Below are 21,476 nucleotides of genomic sequence, written 5' to 3' on the forward strand. Positions count from 1 at the left end.
CTGTGGAGGGCAGTGTCACTGGCCCTCATATGTGGGATCCGAACCGGGGCCCTGAGGAGTCCCAAGCCAGCTCTTAACCATCGTGCCACTCAGCCGGCCCTCAGGCCATTTGCTTTTGAACTTAGGTCTTTGTGGCTCTCGTCTCTGGTCCCTACTATCCTTCCCCTGCATTTTTTTTCTCCTTCATATCTCTTCTAGTTTTGTGTTCCAATCTTTTTTAAAAAAGCTTTCCTTGTGTCCTTATTACAAAAGCAATCCATATTCACTGCAGAAAGTTGGAAAAGTTCTGATAAGCACAAAGAAAATATTGAAATCACCCATACTACCACCATCAATATAATGAATGATCAATTACTAAATTACTAAACCATCAGTCTTTTTCTGTTCACTATAGGTGTATATATTTTGCATATATGCACACATTTGTATTTACAAATACACACATGTATAAACCAATGTATATGGTTTATAACAAAAAGAGCAAATAGGTTTCATCTTCAGTGCTGTGCTCATCGCTAATGTGTTGACAAGAATCCTGAGGCTGAATTCAGGTCCATATTTAAAGAGTGTTGTGAATGATTAGTAATACTGGGGGTGCCAAAAAAATGTATACAAGTGGACACTTTAGTCAGCATTGCTCAAGCAGTAGTTTGCCGTAATCAGAAGTGTCTGCACACTGATGGTAACCACTTTGAGCACCTCTTGTAATTGCAGAAGTCAAATGTGACTTGTATTCATCTTTTGTTAGTGTATATTGAGTATTACAATTTTAATAGTTTTTTCCTTTCTTAAAAAAAAAAAATATATATATATATATAATATATATGTTTTTTGGCACCCTCTGTATATGATGTGGGTATGAAAGACAGAGGAATAGCAGTGTATATACCAGATATTTTTCATCGTAAATTGACCTGATTTCTGTAGAGATAGCTCTCACTCAGCCAGGCACCAACATCTTTTAGTCACAATGTCTACTCTTGACTTAACAGCTGTGAATGGATATGCTTTTGGAAGTCTCCCAGGACTCTCCATGTGTGCCGAGGACAGAGTAAAATGGTATCTTTTTGGTATGGGTAATGAAGTTGATGTGCATGCAGCTTTCTTCCATGGCCAGACATTGACTGACAAGAACTACCGTGTTGATACAATCAATCTCTTTCCTGCTACCCTTTCTGATGCTTTTATGGTGGCCCAGAACCCTGGAGAATGGATGCTTAGCTGTCAGAATCTAAACCATCTGAAAGGTAGGTCATCACTACCTGAAATTAGCCATCAGCTAAAAAAAAAAAAAAAGAGTCATGTCTCAGTTACACTACAAATGGGGTGATTATTGGGAATCAAAATCTACTTTTGGAATGATACAAGCTTTGAACTGGTAACAACTTTATTCCTATGATGATATGCATCATAATGTAATAAAAAATAGTGAAAGACTGAAACAATTGTAAAGTGATGAAATCTGAAAATATATTAATTTTGAAATAGAATAATTGGCCTTAAGAGTATAGTACTGCATATAGTGTCTCAACATTGTAAAATACACAGTATTGTAAACACCATAACATTCATATGTTGTGCTGAAAATTAGCCTTTTTTTTATTTGGTTCTATCAAATATCACCAACTTTGTTCTTTCTTTGAGTCTAGCTATTCCTTGGTTTAACTCGATAAATCTTTTCTGCATCTCTTTCACATAGTGTGATAAAACATTCCTAGTTTTTGAAAGATATCAGTTTGTAATGTTCTCCTTAAAAAATGAGGTTGAATCTGGATCTTTGTATATGTTACTATGACCTTCAAACATAATCTCACATACCAAATATGACCTTGGTCACAGAAGGCCTAGTATAGCAGGTGCACAGCCATTTTGTGTGAGAGAACATTAACTATAGAGGCTTGCTCTGTCCCTCCTCCTCTACTCTCCCCTACCTTTTAAAATATGGCAAAGACTCTCTTCTTTGCTTACCTATTAATGTGTCATTTTTCTCATGAAAAGACCTCTTATGTGGAAGTCCACAGAAACTGGTACCATATTTTTCAAAACACTACTGATTAATATCTATTCCCTATGTTGTACAGAGAAGTGTAAAAAAAAAACTGCTTGAATTTTCCATCAGTAATTTATTTATAATTGTTTGCTCTAGTTTATAATATTGTTTCTAGCTGTCTATTTCTTCAGTTTGCATCTGTCATGTCACCAGCAGTGTTTACAAGGCAACAGGAGAAACACTGGCTCTATTAACAGACCTCTTTCTGTGTGGTTTTCAGCTGGGTTGCAGGCCTTTTTCCAGGTACAAGACTGTCACAAGCCTTCAACAGAGGATGACATCCATGGGGAAAATGTTAGACATTACCACATTGCTGCTGAGGAAATCATCTGGAATTATGCACCCTCCGGCATAGACACCTTCACCAAAGAAAACTTAACAGCACCTGAAAGGTAATTCTGAAAAAGGCTATTATTTCAAAATATGTGTGTGCCTCCCCCTAAAAAAATCATAAAACGTTCATTTAGCAATTAAAATTTGAATTGGTACCTGAAATTGAGTAACTAGATTGCTCAATATTTATTCAGGTGTTTGGGATGAGTCCAAGTTTGAGAACTGTGACTTTTGAGTCTATGAAAAAGGTGAGTTTAAAGTTATCAAATGTTTAACAAAATCCTAAAAAAAAACCCCAAAAAACCAACAACACTGAATATAATAATTAGATCAATTCATTTTTTGTCATCTCTTAAAACATAGCATTGTACAATCCAGCAGCATTAAGTGCATTCATAAGGTTATATAATCATCAAAGGTATCCATTTCAGAAAATTTCTCATCATTTCAAACAGAAACTCTGTGCCTATTAAACAATAACTTTCCAACCCCTGATAACTTTTATCCTGTCTTTATGAATTTGCTTATTTTAGGTACCTCGTACAAGTGAAATCATACAATATTTGTTTGTTATTTTGGTCTGGCTTATTTCAATTAGCATATTTATAAGGTTCATTTATGTTGTAGCATATATCAGAGTTTCATTCCTCTTTAAGGCTGAATAATATTCCACTGTGTGCATAGACCACATTTTATTTATTTATCTATCTGTTGATGGACGTTTGGGTTGTTTGCAGCTTTTGGCTGTTGTGAATAATGCTGCCATAAATATTGGAGTACAAGTATCTGTTTAGGTCCCTGCTTTAAATTCTTTTGGATATACACCTGAAAGTGAAATTGCTGTGTCATATGGTAATTCTATTTTAAATTTTTTGAGGAACTGCCATACATTTTCTTATAGTGGCCGCACCACTTTACATTCCTACCATCAGTGTGTAAGGGTTCCAATTTCTCCACATCCTTGTCAACACCTGGATACCTAGCTGGTGGTAATATGTGACAAGCAGTAGCTGCTGTATTTTTAAACATTTCATAATTTATTTAACATATTTCATTCCAGCACAATTTATTAACTGTCAGAAGTTGACATGGGCTCTCTTGAATTTTTTTTACTTCACTCGAAAAAGTGAATCTTCTATGCTGTGATTCTCCATTCCTTAACTCAGCGGTTCTCAACCTTCCTAATGCGGCGACCCCTTAATACAGTTCCTCATGTTGTGGTGACCCCCAACCATAAAATTATTTTCGTTGCTACTCTATAACTGTAATTTTGCTACTGTTATGAATCGTAATGTAAATATCTTTTCGTTTTCCGATGGTCTTAGGCGACCCCTGTGAAAGGGTCATTCAACCCCCAAAGGGGTCACGACCCACAGGTTGAGAAACTGAACACCTTTCCATGAAGTAAGCTAGCACTTCCGTTTGAGTATTTGGTAAATCATGGGTAATAAGTATCTCTATGCACCGGTCAGAATTTTTCTCTTCAATTACTACCCTACGTGAATATCTGCTTTCTGTTTGGCGTTCAGCTCCAGCGTTAAACCCTTTTTCTTTTGGTAGTGATTCAGAGGTATTTTTTGAACATGGTCCTACGAGAATTGGAGGCTCTTATAAAAAGCTGGTTTATCGTGAGTACACAGATGCCTCCTTCACAAATCGAAAGGAGAGAGGCCCTGAAGAGGAACATCTTGGCATCCTGGGTGAGTCTGTGCAGAATCTATTATATATGACCACTGTGCTCTTCCCCTGGGCTCCACCAACCTCAGAAAGAACAGAAACATCAGGATCTGCAGCATGACTTCTAGGAACAAACTAGGGACATAAAGATCAATCATTAGTAAAATGCAGCTGCTAATTACTTTCCCAAATGTAAGTTACCAACAGTAAATCTTCATCATTAAAAACCACGCTAACTTCGAATGATGATATTTTTCTCTTCAAAGTAAGGGGAATGATGTGTTGATGTGCCATTGTTCCATTGTTTAAATAGACAACAGAAGTTGTTACCCTCTGCTCTTAGCTAAAGATACATTGCCTTAGAAATAAACTCCATGGGCCAGCCGAGTGGCGCGTTGGTTAAGAGCTGGCTTGGAACACCAGCTCTGAGCAGCAGGGCCCCGGTTTGGATCCCACATGAGGGCCAGTGACACTGCCCTCTACAGCTAATATGGTGAACAACAGCTCGACCTGGAGCTGGGCTGCCGTGAGTCGCTGGTGACAGCATAGGCTGCAGTGGGGCTGCAGTGGGCTGCCATAAGCTACCGTGTGTGGCTGGCAGCCAGTGTGAGCAGCTGGCAGCTGCCGTGGGCGGCCGTCCAGAGGCCAGCGACCGATCTGCCTTGCCCGGGAAGAGCGCAATGATAATACCAACATGGGCCAGTGAAGCAACGTCCTACACAACTAGACTGAAGAACAAAAGGACAGCAACTTGTCTGTTCCCCTTCCCCAATCCCCAACACTGTTCCTCTCCCCCAATTCTCCCAATAAAATCTTTAAAGAAAAAAAAAAAGAAAGAAAGAAAATAAACTACTGGGAGTTGGCTGGGTTGGTCTTAGTCTCCTGCAGGCTGCCCTCAGTCATGGCTCAGAAACCCCTCTGGCTCAGGCAGAAGAGCGACTGGGTGGATAGAGACTGCCGTCCGTCCTCACCTGTTAGCTTTGTGACCTTTGCAAGTACTCAACTTTCTGTGCCATCTATAAAACGGGAATGGTAGTAACAATAATAGCCCTTACCTCGTACAGTTGTTGTAAGGATTAAATGAGTTAATTCACATAAACATTCGGAAGAGAACATAGGAAATTCTCAATCGATATCATCGTATGTATTACATAAATATTTATGTACTACATATCTATGTTTCTATTATATATTTGGTGACAATATTGATTTTGGTGATGGAAAATCCACCACAGTGTCACTCTTCATAGCCAAGACAATTGAATGTACCTCTTTTGGGTGGTCAAGGTTTATAGCAGCCCCCTGGCTCTTGGGATAAATAAGACACAGCTAGCCAATACAAACCCAGGATGAGGAGAGCATAGGCACTCTGAATAGTTTTATTTGTAAATGTATAAAGCTTGTAAACTGACTTGGGTAAAAATGACAACAAATTTCATTAACCTGAAGTTGGATCAGAGAGCCTTTCTCATCTCTTTCCAGCCTCACCATGTCAAATTGATGATGGGCTTTTAAAAACCAAGCTTTCTATGTGTCACAGATAAGCATGTTGCTCACAGTGGTTCTTGTCAGAGGACAAGCCAAAGAAAACAAGTGTCTTATGTATTCTGAATGTTATATACCAAGGGAGGATAACAGTCTCTTTTTCCCTAGGTCCTGTCATTTGGGCAGAGGTGGGAGACACGATCAGAGTCACTTTCTATAACAAAGGAGAGTATCCCCTCAGTATTGAGCCAGTTGGGGTGAGAGTCAGTAAGAGCAACGAGGGTACATACTACGCTTCCAACCCCCAGAGTAAAGGTGAGTACAGCACTTGGTAACAAATCACCAATGTTTAATAACCCACTGTGCTACCTACCTCAGGAAAATGGTCCTGCAAAAACTGAAAGCAGGAACTTCTGAGGAAACTGCTCATATACCATTCTCAGGCATCATGCTAGGAAGCAAGTAAACCTCTTCTCCTACCCTTTCCAATTGATTTATGGAATGCTGAGCTGCCTCCATTGGATGACTATTGACAATGCTAGCAGTAACTTATTTGGATTATATCAGTTATACATTTTGGAGTACTATTGGGGTAATTTTTAAATTGGAAAAATGTTCTTGCAATTGTAAGAAGATTAGGTGCTCATTTTAGAATATTTGAAAGTATAAAAAAGTAGAGCCAAACTTATTATCCATAGTTCTATAGACAACCACTATTATATTTATATGTAATTCATCCACTCTTTCATCTGGGTACATATAATGTATATTTTAAATGTGGTTGAGGTCATAGTATGTAAATAAACTTATTCTAATTTTGAACCTAGTGTGTTTTCTTAGCATTATAAATATTTTATAAGTATAATTTTAATAATACAAAATATTCCATTATGTAGATGTATTTAGGCATTTTTATATGTCAAGGCTGACCAATGAAGACTAGTGGCTTTGTCACCACTTGTAGTGTGACCCTGGGCAAGTTATTCAGTCTTTCTGGACTTAGCTTCCTGAAGTATAAAATTGGGAGATTTGAACAGGATCATCTCTGCTAGCTTCCTTTCAGTTTCAAAATTATTTTCATTTCAGTTTTGTTTAATAGAAAACTCGTTGGTTGCCTCCTATTTCTAGGTGTTGTTCTAGCTGATGGAAATACAGTCAATGCTTGCCTTCCAAAAATTTAAGTTCCATTTGGAGGAAGGGTACACACAATATAACATGAAAGGTGCTGGGGGAATTCTCAGGGGCTGTGGGAGCACAAAGAGGGGCTCTGTCTTAGTCTGTTCAGGCAGCTATAACTAAATACTACAGACTGGGGGGCTTATAAACAACAGAAGTTTATTTCTCACAGTTCTGGAAGTTGGAAGTCCAAGATCAAGGTGTCAGCATGTCTGGGTGAGGGCTCTCCTCTGGCTCTCAGACTTTTTATTGTTTCACATGGTGAACGGGGGTAGGGAGCTCTGTGGGGGTCTTTATAAGGGTACTAACCCATTCAGGAGGGCTCCACTCTCATGACCTAATCAACTCCCAAAGGCCCCACCTCCAAACACCATCACATCAGGCACTAGGATTCCAATTATGTGAATTTAGGGGTGGAGGGACACAAACATTCAGATTGTAGCAGGCACCAGTCTCAGACAGAAGTTTAGAAATCACACCCAGGGCTGGCTGAGTGGCATGTTAGTTAAGAGTAGTCTTGGGATGCCAGCTCTGAGCAGCAGGGCCCAGGTTCAGATCCCATATGAGGGCCAGTGACGCTGTGCCCTCTATAGCTAGTATGGTGAACAACGGCTCGACCTGGAACTGGGCTGCCATGAGTCGCCAGTGATGGCATAGGCTGCAGCCTCTGCTGCAGTGGGCTGCCATAAGCTACCGTGAGTAGTTGGCAGCCAGCGTGAGTGGCTGGCAGCCGGCGTGGGCTGCCGTGAGCAGCCATGAGCAGCCGTCCAATGGCCGGCAAGCCACTGACTCACCCAGGAAGAGCACAATGATAAAGCCAACATGGGCCGGTGAAGCAATGTCCTCCACAACTAGACTGAAGAACAAAAGGACAGCAACTTGTCTGTTCCCCTTCCCGGATTCCCCAGTGCTGTTCCCCTCCTCCAGTTCCCCAATGTAAAATCTTAATTAAAAAAAGAAATCACACCCATCAGTAACCTGACACAGGAGCACAAGTAGGATTCTATTCAAGTGGAGTTCCATTCTAATTCACAATAAGGAGCTCAGAAGCAGACTCCTAGACTAAACCCAGTCTACTCTGTGGCTCAAATCAGCACCTTAAAGCTTACACCTAACCTCACCCTTGTGACCTTTCTCCCAGGTGTGCCTCCTTCTTCAGCCTCCCATGTGGGACCCAAAGAAACATTCACCTATGAATGGACTGTCCCCAAAGAAGTGGGACCCACTTACAAAGACCCTGTCTGTCTATCTAAGATGTATTACTCTGCTGTGGATCCTACCAAAGATATATTCACCGGGCTTATCGGGCCAATGAAAATATGCAGGAAAGGAAGCTTACATGCAAATGGGAAACAGGTAACTCCAATCAGGGAAATGAAAATGCTTTCCCAACCACTTTGAAGTATCATTATTATAAGGAAAATTCTGGGTTTTGAGGAAGTGAGGATTCTACACATAATGTTTATTATAAATTTTTCTCAGGCTTGTAAGATCTGTATTGTGCGGATATCCTCTGGCTAACATGCTTGTTCCAAGATGAGTTGGAAACAAACTTTTCCTTGGAATACAAGGTCTTTTATAATGCAATTAGACTTAACACACACACATAATGATACCTAATAATGATAATAGGTCATTCAACACTAACTGAGGAAAATATTGCTTAAAAGATATTTTAGAATTCGGAAAATGACCCTTTGACCTAGAGCTAGAAATACCTAACCCCATCTTTGTTTTTACTTCTAAAATAAGTATTTTAACATGAACCTTTAAAAGATAAGTATTTCTTTCAAAATGCCATCAGTATAATTGTCACACCTTAAAATCATCACCATAATTCCCTAATATCATCAAATTAATGTTTTCATTTTCCCAATTGTTTTTTTTTTTAGATTTTATTGGGGAATTGGGGGAGGGGAACAGAGAAGTTGCTGTCCTTTTGTTCTTCAGTCTAGTTGTGGAGGACGTCGCTTCACTGGCCCATGTTGGTGTTATCATTACGCTCTTCCCAGGTGAGGCAGTAGCTCCCCGGCCATTGGACAGCCGCTCTTGGCGGCTCATGGCAGCTCACTGAAAGGGCACACCAGCTGCCAGCCAGCCCCATTGCAGCCTACGCCGGCGCCGGTGACTCACGGCCCTCTATGTGGGATCCAAACCCGGGCCCTGCTGCTAAGAGCTGGCGTCCCAAGACACCTCTAAACCAACGCGCCACTTGACCGGCCCTCCCCAATTTTTTAATTGTTTCAAATTTGTTTGAATCAGTACCCAAATAATTCACACATTACAATTAGTTGATATGTTTCTCAAGGTATTTTTTTGCGTTTTTTCTGTTGCAAGAGTCATTTATCCTATAATAGTTTCCCTTGTCTAGATTTTACTGATTGCATGCCTATGGTATCATTTATCATGTTTCTTTCTCTTTTCCTCTATTTCCTATAAATCAGTAACGAGATCTACATACTTGATCAAATTCAAAGTTGGTTTTTTTTTTGTAATACGACTTCATGTGTGGTACTGGGTACTTCTATCAGGGAATACATACTATATAATTGTCTGTCAATTGGAAATGTTATCAGTCACTGATAACCATTTCCTAGATTCATAAACTGATCAGTTATTGCTCAATAGTAATATCCTAATTCCATCATTCCTTCTCTGTTTATTAGCTAGTATACTTCTATAAACAGCAACTTCCCTTAATGGATTATTTGGTTGGCCTGAGGTACACATTACATAAGAATGGAATGACAAATGCTTGATTCTTTCCCTTTATTTATACATTTTTTACATGAATTTAGTGATTTTTGAAGTTCCTTTGATTTCTAATATAAAAAACTATTTCAGGTTCATATTGCACAGTTTACATTCCACACCTGGAATCAGCCATTTCTCCCAAAAAGCTCTGGTTCTTTTCAATGACAAATTATTTTTATTTATTTTATTTTTTTTATTTTTATTTTTTAGCTGAGCCATCCTGCAACCTGTTGGCAGCTCAGCGGCTGCTCAGCTCGGGCTGGACTCGAACCGCTGTTGCTCAGAGCTCAAACTCTTGAGCGAGCTCTTAACCAACTGAGCCACTCGGCCGGCCCAACAAATTATTTTTAGAACCACGATCTGGGTACTGTTGGTGCTCATGGCTATTGGGTTAATCATTGTTTCCAGGCCTGTTCAGTGGGCAGAACTGGAAAAAGAAAATTTTAAGATAAAATTCATCATGAGTTTATACTGATACCTTCTATTCAATTCAGGTTTGCAGATTTTTTGTTTGTTTTTTTACTTAACCTCACTGATCTTATATCTGTATCTCCCTTCAACTGCACTGAAAAATCTTAGTTCTCAATGACACCAACATAAATATTCACTCAATTCATCCTATAAATACACACAACAGTCTCAGGATCACAATTACATCACTGCAGCCAACAATATAATTACTGAAAACAGTTTAACACTTGTTTACAGTCCTTTCTGTCCTTAGAGGAGGTCCCACTAGGGATGTTCAATCAAATTACAGTTTTAAAGTCACTTGGAACACTTACTCTTTGGTTGTTTTGTCACCCATGGGATACACAGGTTTATTTAATTCATTGTACTTCTTCTTTGTGTTTTTTTGGGGGAGATTGCTTTTAAAACTTTAATATTATTTTATAATTATGTAAAATATTTACCTGGTTCCAACACCAAATCTGTAAAAAGAGGTATATTCTAAAAAGTCTCCCCTCTCATTTGTTCCCTCACTACAGGTAACTTTTTTTTTACTTTATAGTTTATTCATTTATTATTATTATTATTATTGACTTTATTTTCATAGAGCACTTAAAGATTTATAGCAAAACTGAAGATAAAGTACAGAGATTTCCCATATAACCCTTACTACACACACACACACACACACACACACACACACACACACACAGCTTCCCCCAATATCAACATCCCCACCACAGTGGTACATCTGTTACAATTGATGAAATCTATCTGACACATCATTTATCAGCCAAGGTCAATAGTTTACATTACATTTCACTCTTGGTGTTAACATTCTATGGGTGTGGACAAATGTATAATGACATGTATCTATCATTATAGCATCATACAGAGTATTTTGCACTAAACATCCTCTGTGCTCCACCTATGTATCCCTTCCCCCAACCCCAAATGCTGGCAACCACTGGTCTTTTACTGTCTCCATAGTTTTGCCTTTTCCAGAAAGTCATATAGTTGGAATCATACAGTATTTCCAAATTGGCTTCCTTCAGTTACTAGTATGCATTTGTGTTTCCTCCAAGTCTTTTTATGGCTTGATAGCTCATTCCTTTTTAGCACTGAATAACATGCCATTGTCTGGATGTATCAATTTATTTATCCATTCACCTACTGAAGAACATTTTGGTTACTTCCAAGTTTTAGCAATCATGAATAAAGCTGCTATAAACAACCATGTGCAGGTTTTGGTGTGGACATACATTTTCAACTCCTTTGGGTAAATACTAAGGAGCCCAATTGCTGGATCATATGGTAAGAGTATGTTTAGTTTTGTAAGAGACCACCAAACTGTCTTTCAAAGTGGCTGCACCATTTCCCATTCCACCAGTAATGAATGAGAATTCCTGTTGTTCCACATCCTCATCAGCATTTGGCATTGTCAGTGTTCCATTTTTTAGTCATTCTAATAAGTATGTAGCTGTATTTTATTATTATTATTTTAATTTGCAATTCCCTGATGACATATGATGTAGAGCATCTTTTAATATGCTTACTTAGCATCTGTATATCTTCTTTGGTGAGGTGTCTGTTAAGGTCTTTTGCCCATTTTTTAATTGGGTTATTTACTTAATGTTGAGTTTTAAGAGTTCTTTGTGTGTTTTAGACAACAGTCCTTTATCAGATGTGTCTTTTGCAAATATTTTTTCCCAGTCTCTGGGGCTTATCTTCTCATTCTCTCAACATTATCTTCACAAACATAAAATTTAGCTTTAATGAAGTCCAGCTTATCAAGTCTTTCCTTTATGGATTGTGCCTTTTTTGTTTTATCTAAAAAGTTATCACTATATCCAAGGTCATCTAGATTTTCTCCTATGTTATCTCTTAGTAGATTTATGATTTTGCCTTTACATTTAGGTCTGTGATCCATTTTGAGTTACTTTTTGTGATGAGTGTAAGGTCTGTGTCTAAATTGTTTTTCGGGTTTTTGTTTTTGCATGTGGATGTCCAGCTCTTCCAGCACCAGTTGTTGAAAGGATGATCTTTGCTCCATTGTTTTGCCTTTGCTTCCTTGTCAGAGATCAATTGACTAAATTTATGTAGGTCTATTTGGGGGATCTATTCTTTCCACTGATCTATTGTTTATTGTTTTTCAATACTACACTGTCTTGATTATTATAGTGTTACAGTAAGTTTTGAAGTTGGGGTGTCCTCCAACTTTGTTCTTCAATATTGAATTGGCTATTCTGGGTCGTTTGCTTCTCCATATAAATTTTAGAATCATTTACTTGATGTCCACAAATAATGTCATTTTAATTGGAATTGCATTGAATCTATCAGGTTGGGAAGATCAGGTTGGGAAGAACTGATAACTTGGCAGTATTGAGTCTTCCCATCCATGAATACAGATTATCTCTCTATTAATTCAGTTCTTCTTTGATTTCATTCACCAGAGTTTTATAGTTTTCCTCATGTAGATGTTGAACATATTTTGTTAGATTTATACCTAACTCTTTCATTTAGGGGGATGCCAATATAAATGGTATTATTTTTAATTTCAAAGTCCACCTGTTCATTGCTGGTATATAGGAGTGGTTGACTTTTGTATATTAATCTTGTATCCTGCAACCTTGCTATAATTGTTTATTAGTTACAAAAGTTTCTTTATCGATCCTTTGGATAGTCTACATAGATGATAATATCTTCTGTGAACAAAAGCAGTTTTAGTTCTTTCTCCCCAATTTGTATGCCTTTTTTTTTTCTGTCTTATTGCATTAGCCAGGACTGATAGGGGAGGCATCCTTGTCTTATACATGATTTTAGTGGAATAATTTTTAGTTTCACATCATTAAACATGATATTAACAGTAGTTTTTTTGTAGACATTTTTGATTTGAGGAAGTTCCTTTACTCCTAGTTTACCAAGAGTTCTTAATCATGAATGGGTGTTCGATTTTATTAAATGTTTTTTCTATATCTCTTGATATGATCATGTGATCTTTTTTCTTCTTTAGACTATTGATTTGATGGCTTACATTAACTGATGTTTGAATGTTGAACCAGCCTTGCATACCTGGGATAAGTCCCACTTGGTCATGGTATATAATTATTTGTATACATTGTTGGATTTGATTTGCTAATATTTTGGAGGGTATTTTATATCTATGTTTATTAGTGATATTGGTCTGTGTTTTTCTTTTCTTGTAATATCTTTGTCTCATTTTGCTATTAGAGTGAGGCTAGCATTTTAGAATGAGATGAGAAGTATTCTCTCTGCTTCTATCCTCGGAAAAAGATTGTAAGAATTGGTATATCTTACTTAAATGTTTGGTAGAATTCACCAATAAACCGATATAGGCCTCATGTTTTCTGTTTTAAAAGGGAATTAGTTATTGATTCAATTTCTTTAGTAGATATAAGCCTATTCAGATTGTCTATTTGTTCTGGTGTGAGTTTTGGCAAATTGTGTTTTTCCAGGAATTGATCCATTTTATGGAGGTTATCAAATTTATGGGCATAGAATTGTTTATAGTATTTCTGCATTATCCATTAAATATTCATAGGATCAGTAGTGATGTCCCATGTTTCATTTCTGAGAATAGTAATTGGTCTTCCTTTTTCTTTATTTTCATGTGCAAGAAATTGACATTTTGATTAATTTGTTCTCTTTCTCTGAAAATGGAAACTTAATTTCTTTGAATTAAAAAATTTTTAAAGATTTTTATTAAAATATAGCTAACATACAACATAACATTAGTTTCAGTTCTACACAATAGTTATTCAACATTTATATATCTAAAGAAGTGATCTCCATGATAAGTCCAGCAACCATTTGATATTATACCAGACTATCACAACATTATTGACTAGATTCTCTGTTCTGTACATTACATCCCCATAACTTATTTGTTTTATACTATAAATTTGGACTTCTTATTCCCCTTCACCTCCCCTCTTTTTAAAGTTTCAATTACAGTTGACATTCAATATTAATTTATATTAATTTCAGGTGTACAGCATAGTGGTTAGATATTTATATAATTTAAAAAATGATCCCCCTGACTAGTACTCACCTGGAATTATATATAGTTATTACCATATTAATGACTGTATTCCCTATGTTTACTTTACATCCCCATTACTATATTGTAACTACTAAGCTGTGCTTCTTAACCCCTTCACCTTTTTCACCCTGCCCCCAACCCCCTCCCATCTATCACCCCAACAAATCTAGTACCCATCTGACACCATATATAGTTTTTGCAATATTATTGGCTTTATTCTTTACACTATATCCTACACCCCATAACTACTTTTTATCCATTTATTTCATTTTTTTAAGATTTTTATTAAAATATAGCTAACATATATTATATTAGTTTCAGGGGTATACCATGGTTATTCAACATTTATATACCTAAAGAAGTAATCACCATGATAAGTCCAACAACCATCTGACACCATACTATGCTATCACAATATTATAAACTATATTTCCTATGTTGTACATTACATCCCCATGACTTACTTCTTTTATACCTGGAAAACTGGACCTCTAATTCCCTTCGCATTCCCCTTCTTTTTAAAATTTTTCAATTACAGTTGACATTCAATATTATTTTATATTAATTTTAGGTGTATAGCATAGTAGTTAGACATTTATAAAATTTAAGAAGTGATTCCCCTAGCCTTTTGAGCTTCCTTTGCTCAGCCTGCTCCAAACTCTTTGGAGTGTACTTTCTTTTCTAATAATGGCCCTTGAGCCATTCTCTACTGTTTGGGCCCGCTTCTGTTTCTTTGAAATGTATTTTTATTTCTAATAAACTCCTTTTCTGCACCTTAAAAAAAAAAAAGCGATCCCCTTGACTAGTCTAGTATCCAATTGTCAATATACACTGGTAGTTATTACCATATTATTGACTAAATTCCCTATGCTTTACTTTACATCCCCATGACTAATTTGTAACAATGAATTTATACTTCTTAACCCCTTCCCCTTTTTCAACCACCCCCAACGCTCCTCCCATCTGGCAACCATCAAAATGTTCTCTGGATCTATGAGTGTGTTTCTCTTTTGTTTGTTTGTTTGTTTGTTTGTTTGTTTGTTTACTTTGTTCTTTAGATTCCACATATAAGCAAAATCACATTGAGTCTGTCTTTCTCTTTCGGACATATTCCACTCAGCACAGTATCCTCCAGGTCCATCCATGCTGCCGCAGATGGCAAGAACCCATTCCCTTCCCTGACTGAGCAATATTCCATTGTATACATGTATCACCTCTTCTTTATCCATTCTTCCATCAACTAATACCCAGGGTGTCTCCACATCTTGGCCTTGTAAACAATGCTACAATGAGCATATGGGTATCCCTTGAAGTAGTATTTGGGGTTTCTTTGGATAAATACCCAGAATTGGGATTACTGGGTCCTTCTTTTTCTCTCGTTATAGCCTTTATTTTAAAGTCTATTTTGTCTGTTATACGTATTGCTATCCCAGCTCTTTTTTTTTTATTTGCATTTTCATGAAGCAACTTTTTCCATCTCTTTACTTTCAGTTTGTGTGTGTCTTTTGATCTGAAGTGAGTCTCTCGTAGGCAGCTTATGTAAAGGTCTTGTTTTCTTATCCATTTAGCGCCCCCCCCCATCTTTTGATTAAAGCATTTAACCTATTTACGTATAAAGTAATTCTTGATATATATGTAATTATTACCATTTTATTATTCATGTTTTTGGTCTTTTTTTTTTTCCATCTTAAAGACGTCCCTTTAAGATTCCTTATAATTCTGGTTGGTGTTGGTGAACTTGTTTAGCTTTTTCTTGTCTGCGAAGCTCTTTATCTGTCCTTCAATTCTAAATAATAGCTTTGCTGGGTAAACTAGGTCCTAGCTTTTCATCACTTTGAATATTTCATGCCAATCCCTTCTGGCCTGCAAAGTTTCTGCTGAGAAATCAGTCAACAATCTTATGGGAGCTCCCTAGTAGATAACTAAGTGCTTTACTCTTACTGCTTTTAAAATTCTCTCTTTGTCTTTAACCTTTGGCATTTTAATTATAATGTGTCTTGGTGTGCCCTGTTTTTGTTCTTCTTGTTTGGGACTCTCTGCACTTCCTGGGCTTGTGTGTCTGTTTCCTTCACTAGGTTAAGAAAGGTTTTTTTTCTCATTACTTCTTCAAATAGATTTTCAATTCCTTGCTTTCTTCTTCTCCTCTGGTACTCCTATGAAGCGAATGCTGTTATGCTTGATGTCTCAGAGGCCCCTTAAACTACCCTCATTCTTTTGGGTTCTTTTTTCTTCTTGCTACTATGATTGGGTGTTTTCTGCTACCTTATCTTTTAAATTGCTGATTCGATCCTCTCTAACAATCTGTTGTTGATACCCTCTAATGTAGTCTTCATTTCAGTTATTGTATTTTTTATTTATGACTGGTTCTTTTTTATGTTTTCTGTCTCCATTTTTTATGTTTCCTGTCTCTTTGTTGAAGCTCTCCGTGAGATCATTGAACATCCTTATAACCAGCATCTGGTTACATGGTGCTGCATCTGGTGGATTACTTGTCTCCATTTTGTTTAGTTCTTTTTTGGAGCTTTGCTCTGTTCTTCTATTTGGGACATGTTTCTTTTTCTCCCCCATTTGGCTGCCTCCCTGTGTTTGTTTCTATGTATTAGTTAGAGCTGTAGTATCTCCCAGTCTTATAACAGTAGAGTGGTTTTATGTAGTAGGTGTGCTGTGGCACAGTCTTTCTGGTCACTTGAGCCAGGTACTCCAGGTGTGTCCCTGTGTGGATTGTGTGTGCCCTTGTGCTGTAGTTGAGCATTGGTTGCTGTTGGCATGTCAATTGGAGGGATTGACCCTCAGGTTGATTGTTGTGAGGACTGGCTGTGACTACTAGGAGGAGCAGCTATGCAGGGACTGATCCTATAGACTCTATAGGATCAAATATAGACTCTATAGACTCTATAGAGTCAAATATGCTTTAGCAGGGCTTTAGTGCTTGCCAAGGCTGCCCTTTGGGGACCCCAAAGGTGGCCCAGTGATGCTTTGGATGGGTCTGAATTTGGCTACTGGGTGTGCCATCCCTGTCGCCTCCTGGGACTGGGCACACCACAGACCAAGTGCAGCTGCAGCCTGTGCCCTGCCCAGGGCCAACTGGAATTAGCCACAAAGCAATCCACAGATGGCAGCCACCCATGCTGTGCTTGGAGATGCCTCCAGAGGCCAAGCTGTGAACTGAGGCCAGCTGTTACTAGTGCCAAGCTTAAGGCTGCTCAGCCAGAGGTAGGACATGCTGAAGCTAGATGCTGCTTGTTTGGGTTTTTTGAACCTTTGAGGATTTTTAGGAAAGTCTGCAGCATGAGCCAAGGCAGTCTGTTTATACAGAAAAGCCACTGGAAGCAGCTTGGGTGGGCCCAAAAGTTGAGTGGGATGGGCTCTCAGGAAATCATCGTAGACCAATGGTGTTAGCAGGTTGATGGAGACTCAGATGTGGCAGTCATCTGCATGCCAGGAGGTGGGAGGGCTCAACAAAGAAACAATGGCTTCCACCAGCTCCTCTGTCCAGGAAAAAGCTGCCCCTCTAGCCCCTGCCCTGTAGCCAGACAATTCAGTTCCTCCCCATTTAGTTTCATTTATTTGTTTCTATCAGTTTTCTGTTTTCAGTGTTATTGATTTTTTCTCTAATTCTTCTTTTCTTTTTTAAATAAACAAATGTGTGTGTGTGTGTGTATTCATATTCTTGCTTTTTTTGTACTTAACAATAAAGTTGTAATTCCCTCCACAGTAATATATGGAGACATTTTTCATTTCTTTTTACAGTAAGTATTACTCCATTGTGTAGACGTGCTACAGTTTATACAACCAGTCCACTATTTGACATGTGTTTGGGTTGTCTCCAGACTTTGCTCTTACAAATACAATACAATGGGCAGCCTTGTTCATACATCTCTTTGTATTTTTGCCAGCATACCTTTGGGATAAACTCCCAGAAGTGGTATTGCTTGGACAAAAGGTAAATACACATATAATTTTTCTAGATATTGCCAAATTCCATTCCATAAGAATTGTGTTATATTGTATTCATAACAGGTATATGTGACATTATCTGTATTTCCACAGCTTTACTGCAGAGTTTATTGCCAAATTTGGGGATTTTTACCAACATAGTAGGACATAAACAGTATCTTTGTAATTTTTATTTGTTTCTCTTATTATTAGTAGTTGAGCATCTTTTCAAATGGTTAAGCACCATTTTAAATTCTTTTATGTGACTGTTCATATCTCTAGCTTATTTTTCTATGTGATTATTTTATTTATTTATTTATTTAAGATTTTTACTGGGGAAATAGGGAGGGGAACAGTGTTGGGGAATTGGGGAAGGGGAGCATTGTGTTTTTCCAGGACCCATCAGCTCCAAGTCAAGTTGCTGTCCTACAATCTGAGTTGTGGAGGGCGCAAGCTCAGCTCTAAGTCTAGTAGTCGCTTTCAATCTATTAGTTGTGGGGGGCATAGTCCACCATCCCATGCGAGAGTCAAACCAGCAACCTTGTTGCACACTGAGCCATCTGGCCGCCCATTGGCAGCTCGTGGCTGCTCGGCTCAAGGTGACGTGTTCAATCTTAGTTGTGGGGGGCGGGGCATAGCCCACCATCCATACGGGTGTTGAACTGGCAACCTTGCTGGTAAGAGCTCACGCTCTTAACCAACTGAGCCACTCGGCCAGCCCTATATGGTTATTTTTCTTCACTGAGTTAGAAGCTATTAATATATTAGGAATAGAAACCCTTTTTCTAAGATATTAGTTTTAAATATTTATTTTCTTAATTGCCATTTGCCTTTTTAGTTTGTTTATGGATGTTATTTGCATGTAAAAAAATTTTTCTGTCATGTTTTCTTTTTTTTGTTGTTCATAGATTTTGAGTCATAGTTAAGAAAGTTTGCCCATCTCCCAGGTTATTAAGCAATTCAACCATGCCACCTTCAAGTTCTTGTATGGTTTTATTTTTCACATTTAAATCTTTGTTCCATTTAGAATTACTCTAGTGTACAGCTGAGGAATGGATCAAATTTATCTTTTTCTATATGTCTATCCTGTTATCTCAACATTATTTATTAAAAAGTCTAACTTTTCCCCGTTGATTTAAATGCTGCCTTTATGAGATACTAAAATTTTCATACAAAATTAAGTCTATTTTTTTGATTTTCTATTCTGATTCATTCGTTTCTATCTATTTGTGTGCCAATACTATGTATAAAGCCTTTATAATATGTTTTAATGATTTGTAGCGAAACCTCATTGCACTTCTTTTTCATCATTTTAATGGTTATTTTTTGCATACTTATTCTTTTTAATGAACCTTTTAAAAACTTACCTGGCTCCAGAAAGACGGGAAAGAAAAGCCTGACAGTGTTTTGTTGGGATTGTCTCAAATATACATATTAAATGAAGAATGGACATCATTATAAAGCTGACTCATCCTACACAAAAAAAATACATCTTTCCATTTGTTCAAGACTCATTTTGTGGTTTTTGAGAGTATTTTATTGTTTCCCTTACAAGGTTTGGATATTTTTTTTAAGTTTATACCTAGATATTTTTATTTGTCTGTTGTAATGTCATCATTTAAAAATTTTAAACATGTTACTGGAAAAAAATTGTTGTCTACCATTGGATCCCATTTTTTGATCTTGTGCTTACCTTGGGAAGGAATAAGAGGAGACTAATGTTTATTGAACTCTGTCCAGGCACTTTCATACATATTACTTAATTTAGCCTTCCCAGCCAAGAGGCTAAGTATTGTTATGCCCATTTTTATTTTTTTTTTCCAGAGAAGGAACTGATACTCAGTGAGTTGAGATTTAAAGTGTAAGTTTTATCCTCTACATATTTCATCATCTTCATTTTGCAAATGCAGGAGTCACAACACAGGAAGGTCTACAGAAAGCATTAAAAATCCTCATCCTGACTTTTTCACTTACTAGCCATGTGGCTTCATATTGGATAAAATATTCAGAAAAATGTTAAATAGTGCTTTATTTAGTGTCTAATCTTAATGAGAACATCTCTATTATTTTAACACTAAGTATAACATTGGCTATTAGTTGTTATTTTTAAATTCTATTTCTGGTTTAGTGAAAATGTTTTTCTATTTAAAAATCACTTGAGCTGCTCAGAAAACCTCCTGTGCTAGGCAGAGAATTCATTGGTAAATAAGATAGGTCAGTTTCCTACTTTAATAGGGTTTATGCTCTAGTGTGTGGTATAGCAGAGAGAAGAGGAGGAGGTGTGAGGCAGTTGGGGGGAGAGAAGATAAGCAAACACATAAAAACGGAAACAGGTAACTTCAGAAAGTGACAAGTGTTTTTTGGCTTTTTGCTTTTGTTTTTTTAAATAGGGTAATGTGATAGTGAACAGAAATCCTAGTTTAGATAAGGTGGAGGCAATATTTGAGGTGACATCTAAATTTCAAGGAGGCAACCTTGCAAAGATCTGAGGGGAAAGCAAAGGGAACAGATAGTGCCAGAATGTCAAATTTTATAAAAATTTATTTTTAAATTTTCTTGAAATTATTAATAAAATACAAAAGATATGTAAAACATATTTCTTTTCTCCTTTGACCTACAAGTGTGATCAACTGAATTAAAGATTTCCTAATGTGGAACCATCCTTGCACTGCTGGGAAAAGGCTTTACTTGAGCGTGGTGTTTTTCAATATATTTCTGTGTTGAATTTGATAGCTTTTTATTTAGAATGTCTCATGTAAGCTATAAGTGACACTAGTTTAAATTTTGTGTGTTTTTTCAGATATTATATCATGATTATACTATTTTTGTTAAATAAATTGGGAGGACTCCTATGTTTTTAATACTTTGGAACAGGTTAAATAGATAGGAATCCATCTGCTACTTAGAAATTTGAAAAAACTTGCCTGTAAAGTTATTTTGACTTTGTGACTTTGAAGAAGTAGTTATGTTGTTTATGTTTTAATCACTGTTTTCATTTCACCTGTAGATATTGGTCTCTTCAGGTGCCTTCTTCTAAGTCAACTGGTCACATTTACTGTACATAATGGTCTTAATTTTTCTCCCCTATACATGTAGTTATATTTCTTTTTCATTCTTAATGTGGAATATTTGAGTTCTGTCTCCATTTTTTTTATTAGACTTACCAGTTTTGTGTATTTTATTGATTTTTCAACAAACACATTTTTCAGTTTAGCGATTTTAATTTTTGTTCTAATTTATTAATTTCTGTTTTTGTCTTTAATTTCTTTCTTCTTTTTAACTTTAGTTTTCTAGAATATTTAGATATTTACAACATTTATTTTTATTCATTTTTTTCTTAAAATAAAATGCATTTCAGACTCAATTTATATGTTTAGTTATAGTACATACATGACTCATAGTGTCCTCATGGACATTATTTACTAAATAGTAAGTCATTTTTGTTTCTTCTTTGTTCTAAGAGTTATTTGAATCAAATATGATCTTTTTAGTTTTAAAGTTTTTGTACTTTTATTACTAATTTTTAGTTTTGTTGATCAGAAAATGTCACCT

The 21,476-nt window shown here is 36.9% G+C and overlaps 1 protein-coding gene across 5 annotated transcripts in view; it reads left to right on the forward strand.

Moving 5' to 3' along the window:
- LOC109375356 (ceruloplasmin) overlaps positions 1-21,476 on the forward strand; it is a 63,413-nt gene that overhangs the window by 12,878 nt on the left and 29,059 nt on the right. For all 5 annotated transcript variants that reach the window (XM_019630710.1, XM_019630712.1, XM_019630714.1 and 2 more), the window contains exons 5-9: positions 993-1,247; positions 2,271-2,442; positions 3,944-4,083; positions 5,714-5,860; positions 7,863-8,077. In XM_019630710.1, coding sequence (XP_019486255.1) covers positions 993-1,247; positions 2,271-2,442; positions 3,944-4,083; positions 5,714-5,860; positions 7,863-8,077 — 929 coding nt within the window. The remainder of the gene's footprint in view (positions 1-992; positions 1,248-2,270; positions 2,443-3,943; positions 4,084-5,713; positions 5,861-7,862; positions 8,078-21,476) is intronic.

The sequence above is a fragment of the Hipposideros armiger genome, unplaced genomic scaffold (genome assembly GCF_001890085.2).
Source record: "Hipposideros armiger isolate ML-2016 unplaced genomic scaffold, ASM189008v1 scaffold_936, whole genome shotgun sequence".
NCBI lineage: Eukaryota > Metazoa > Chordata > Mammalia > Chiroptera > Hipposideridae > Hipposideros > Hipposideros armiger.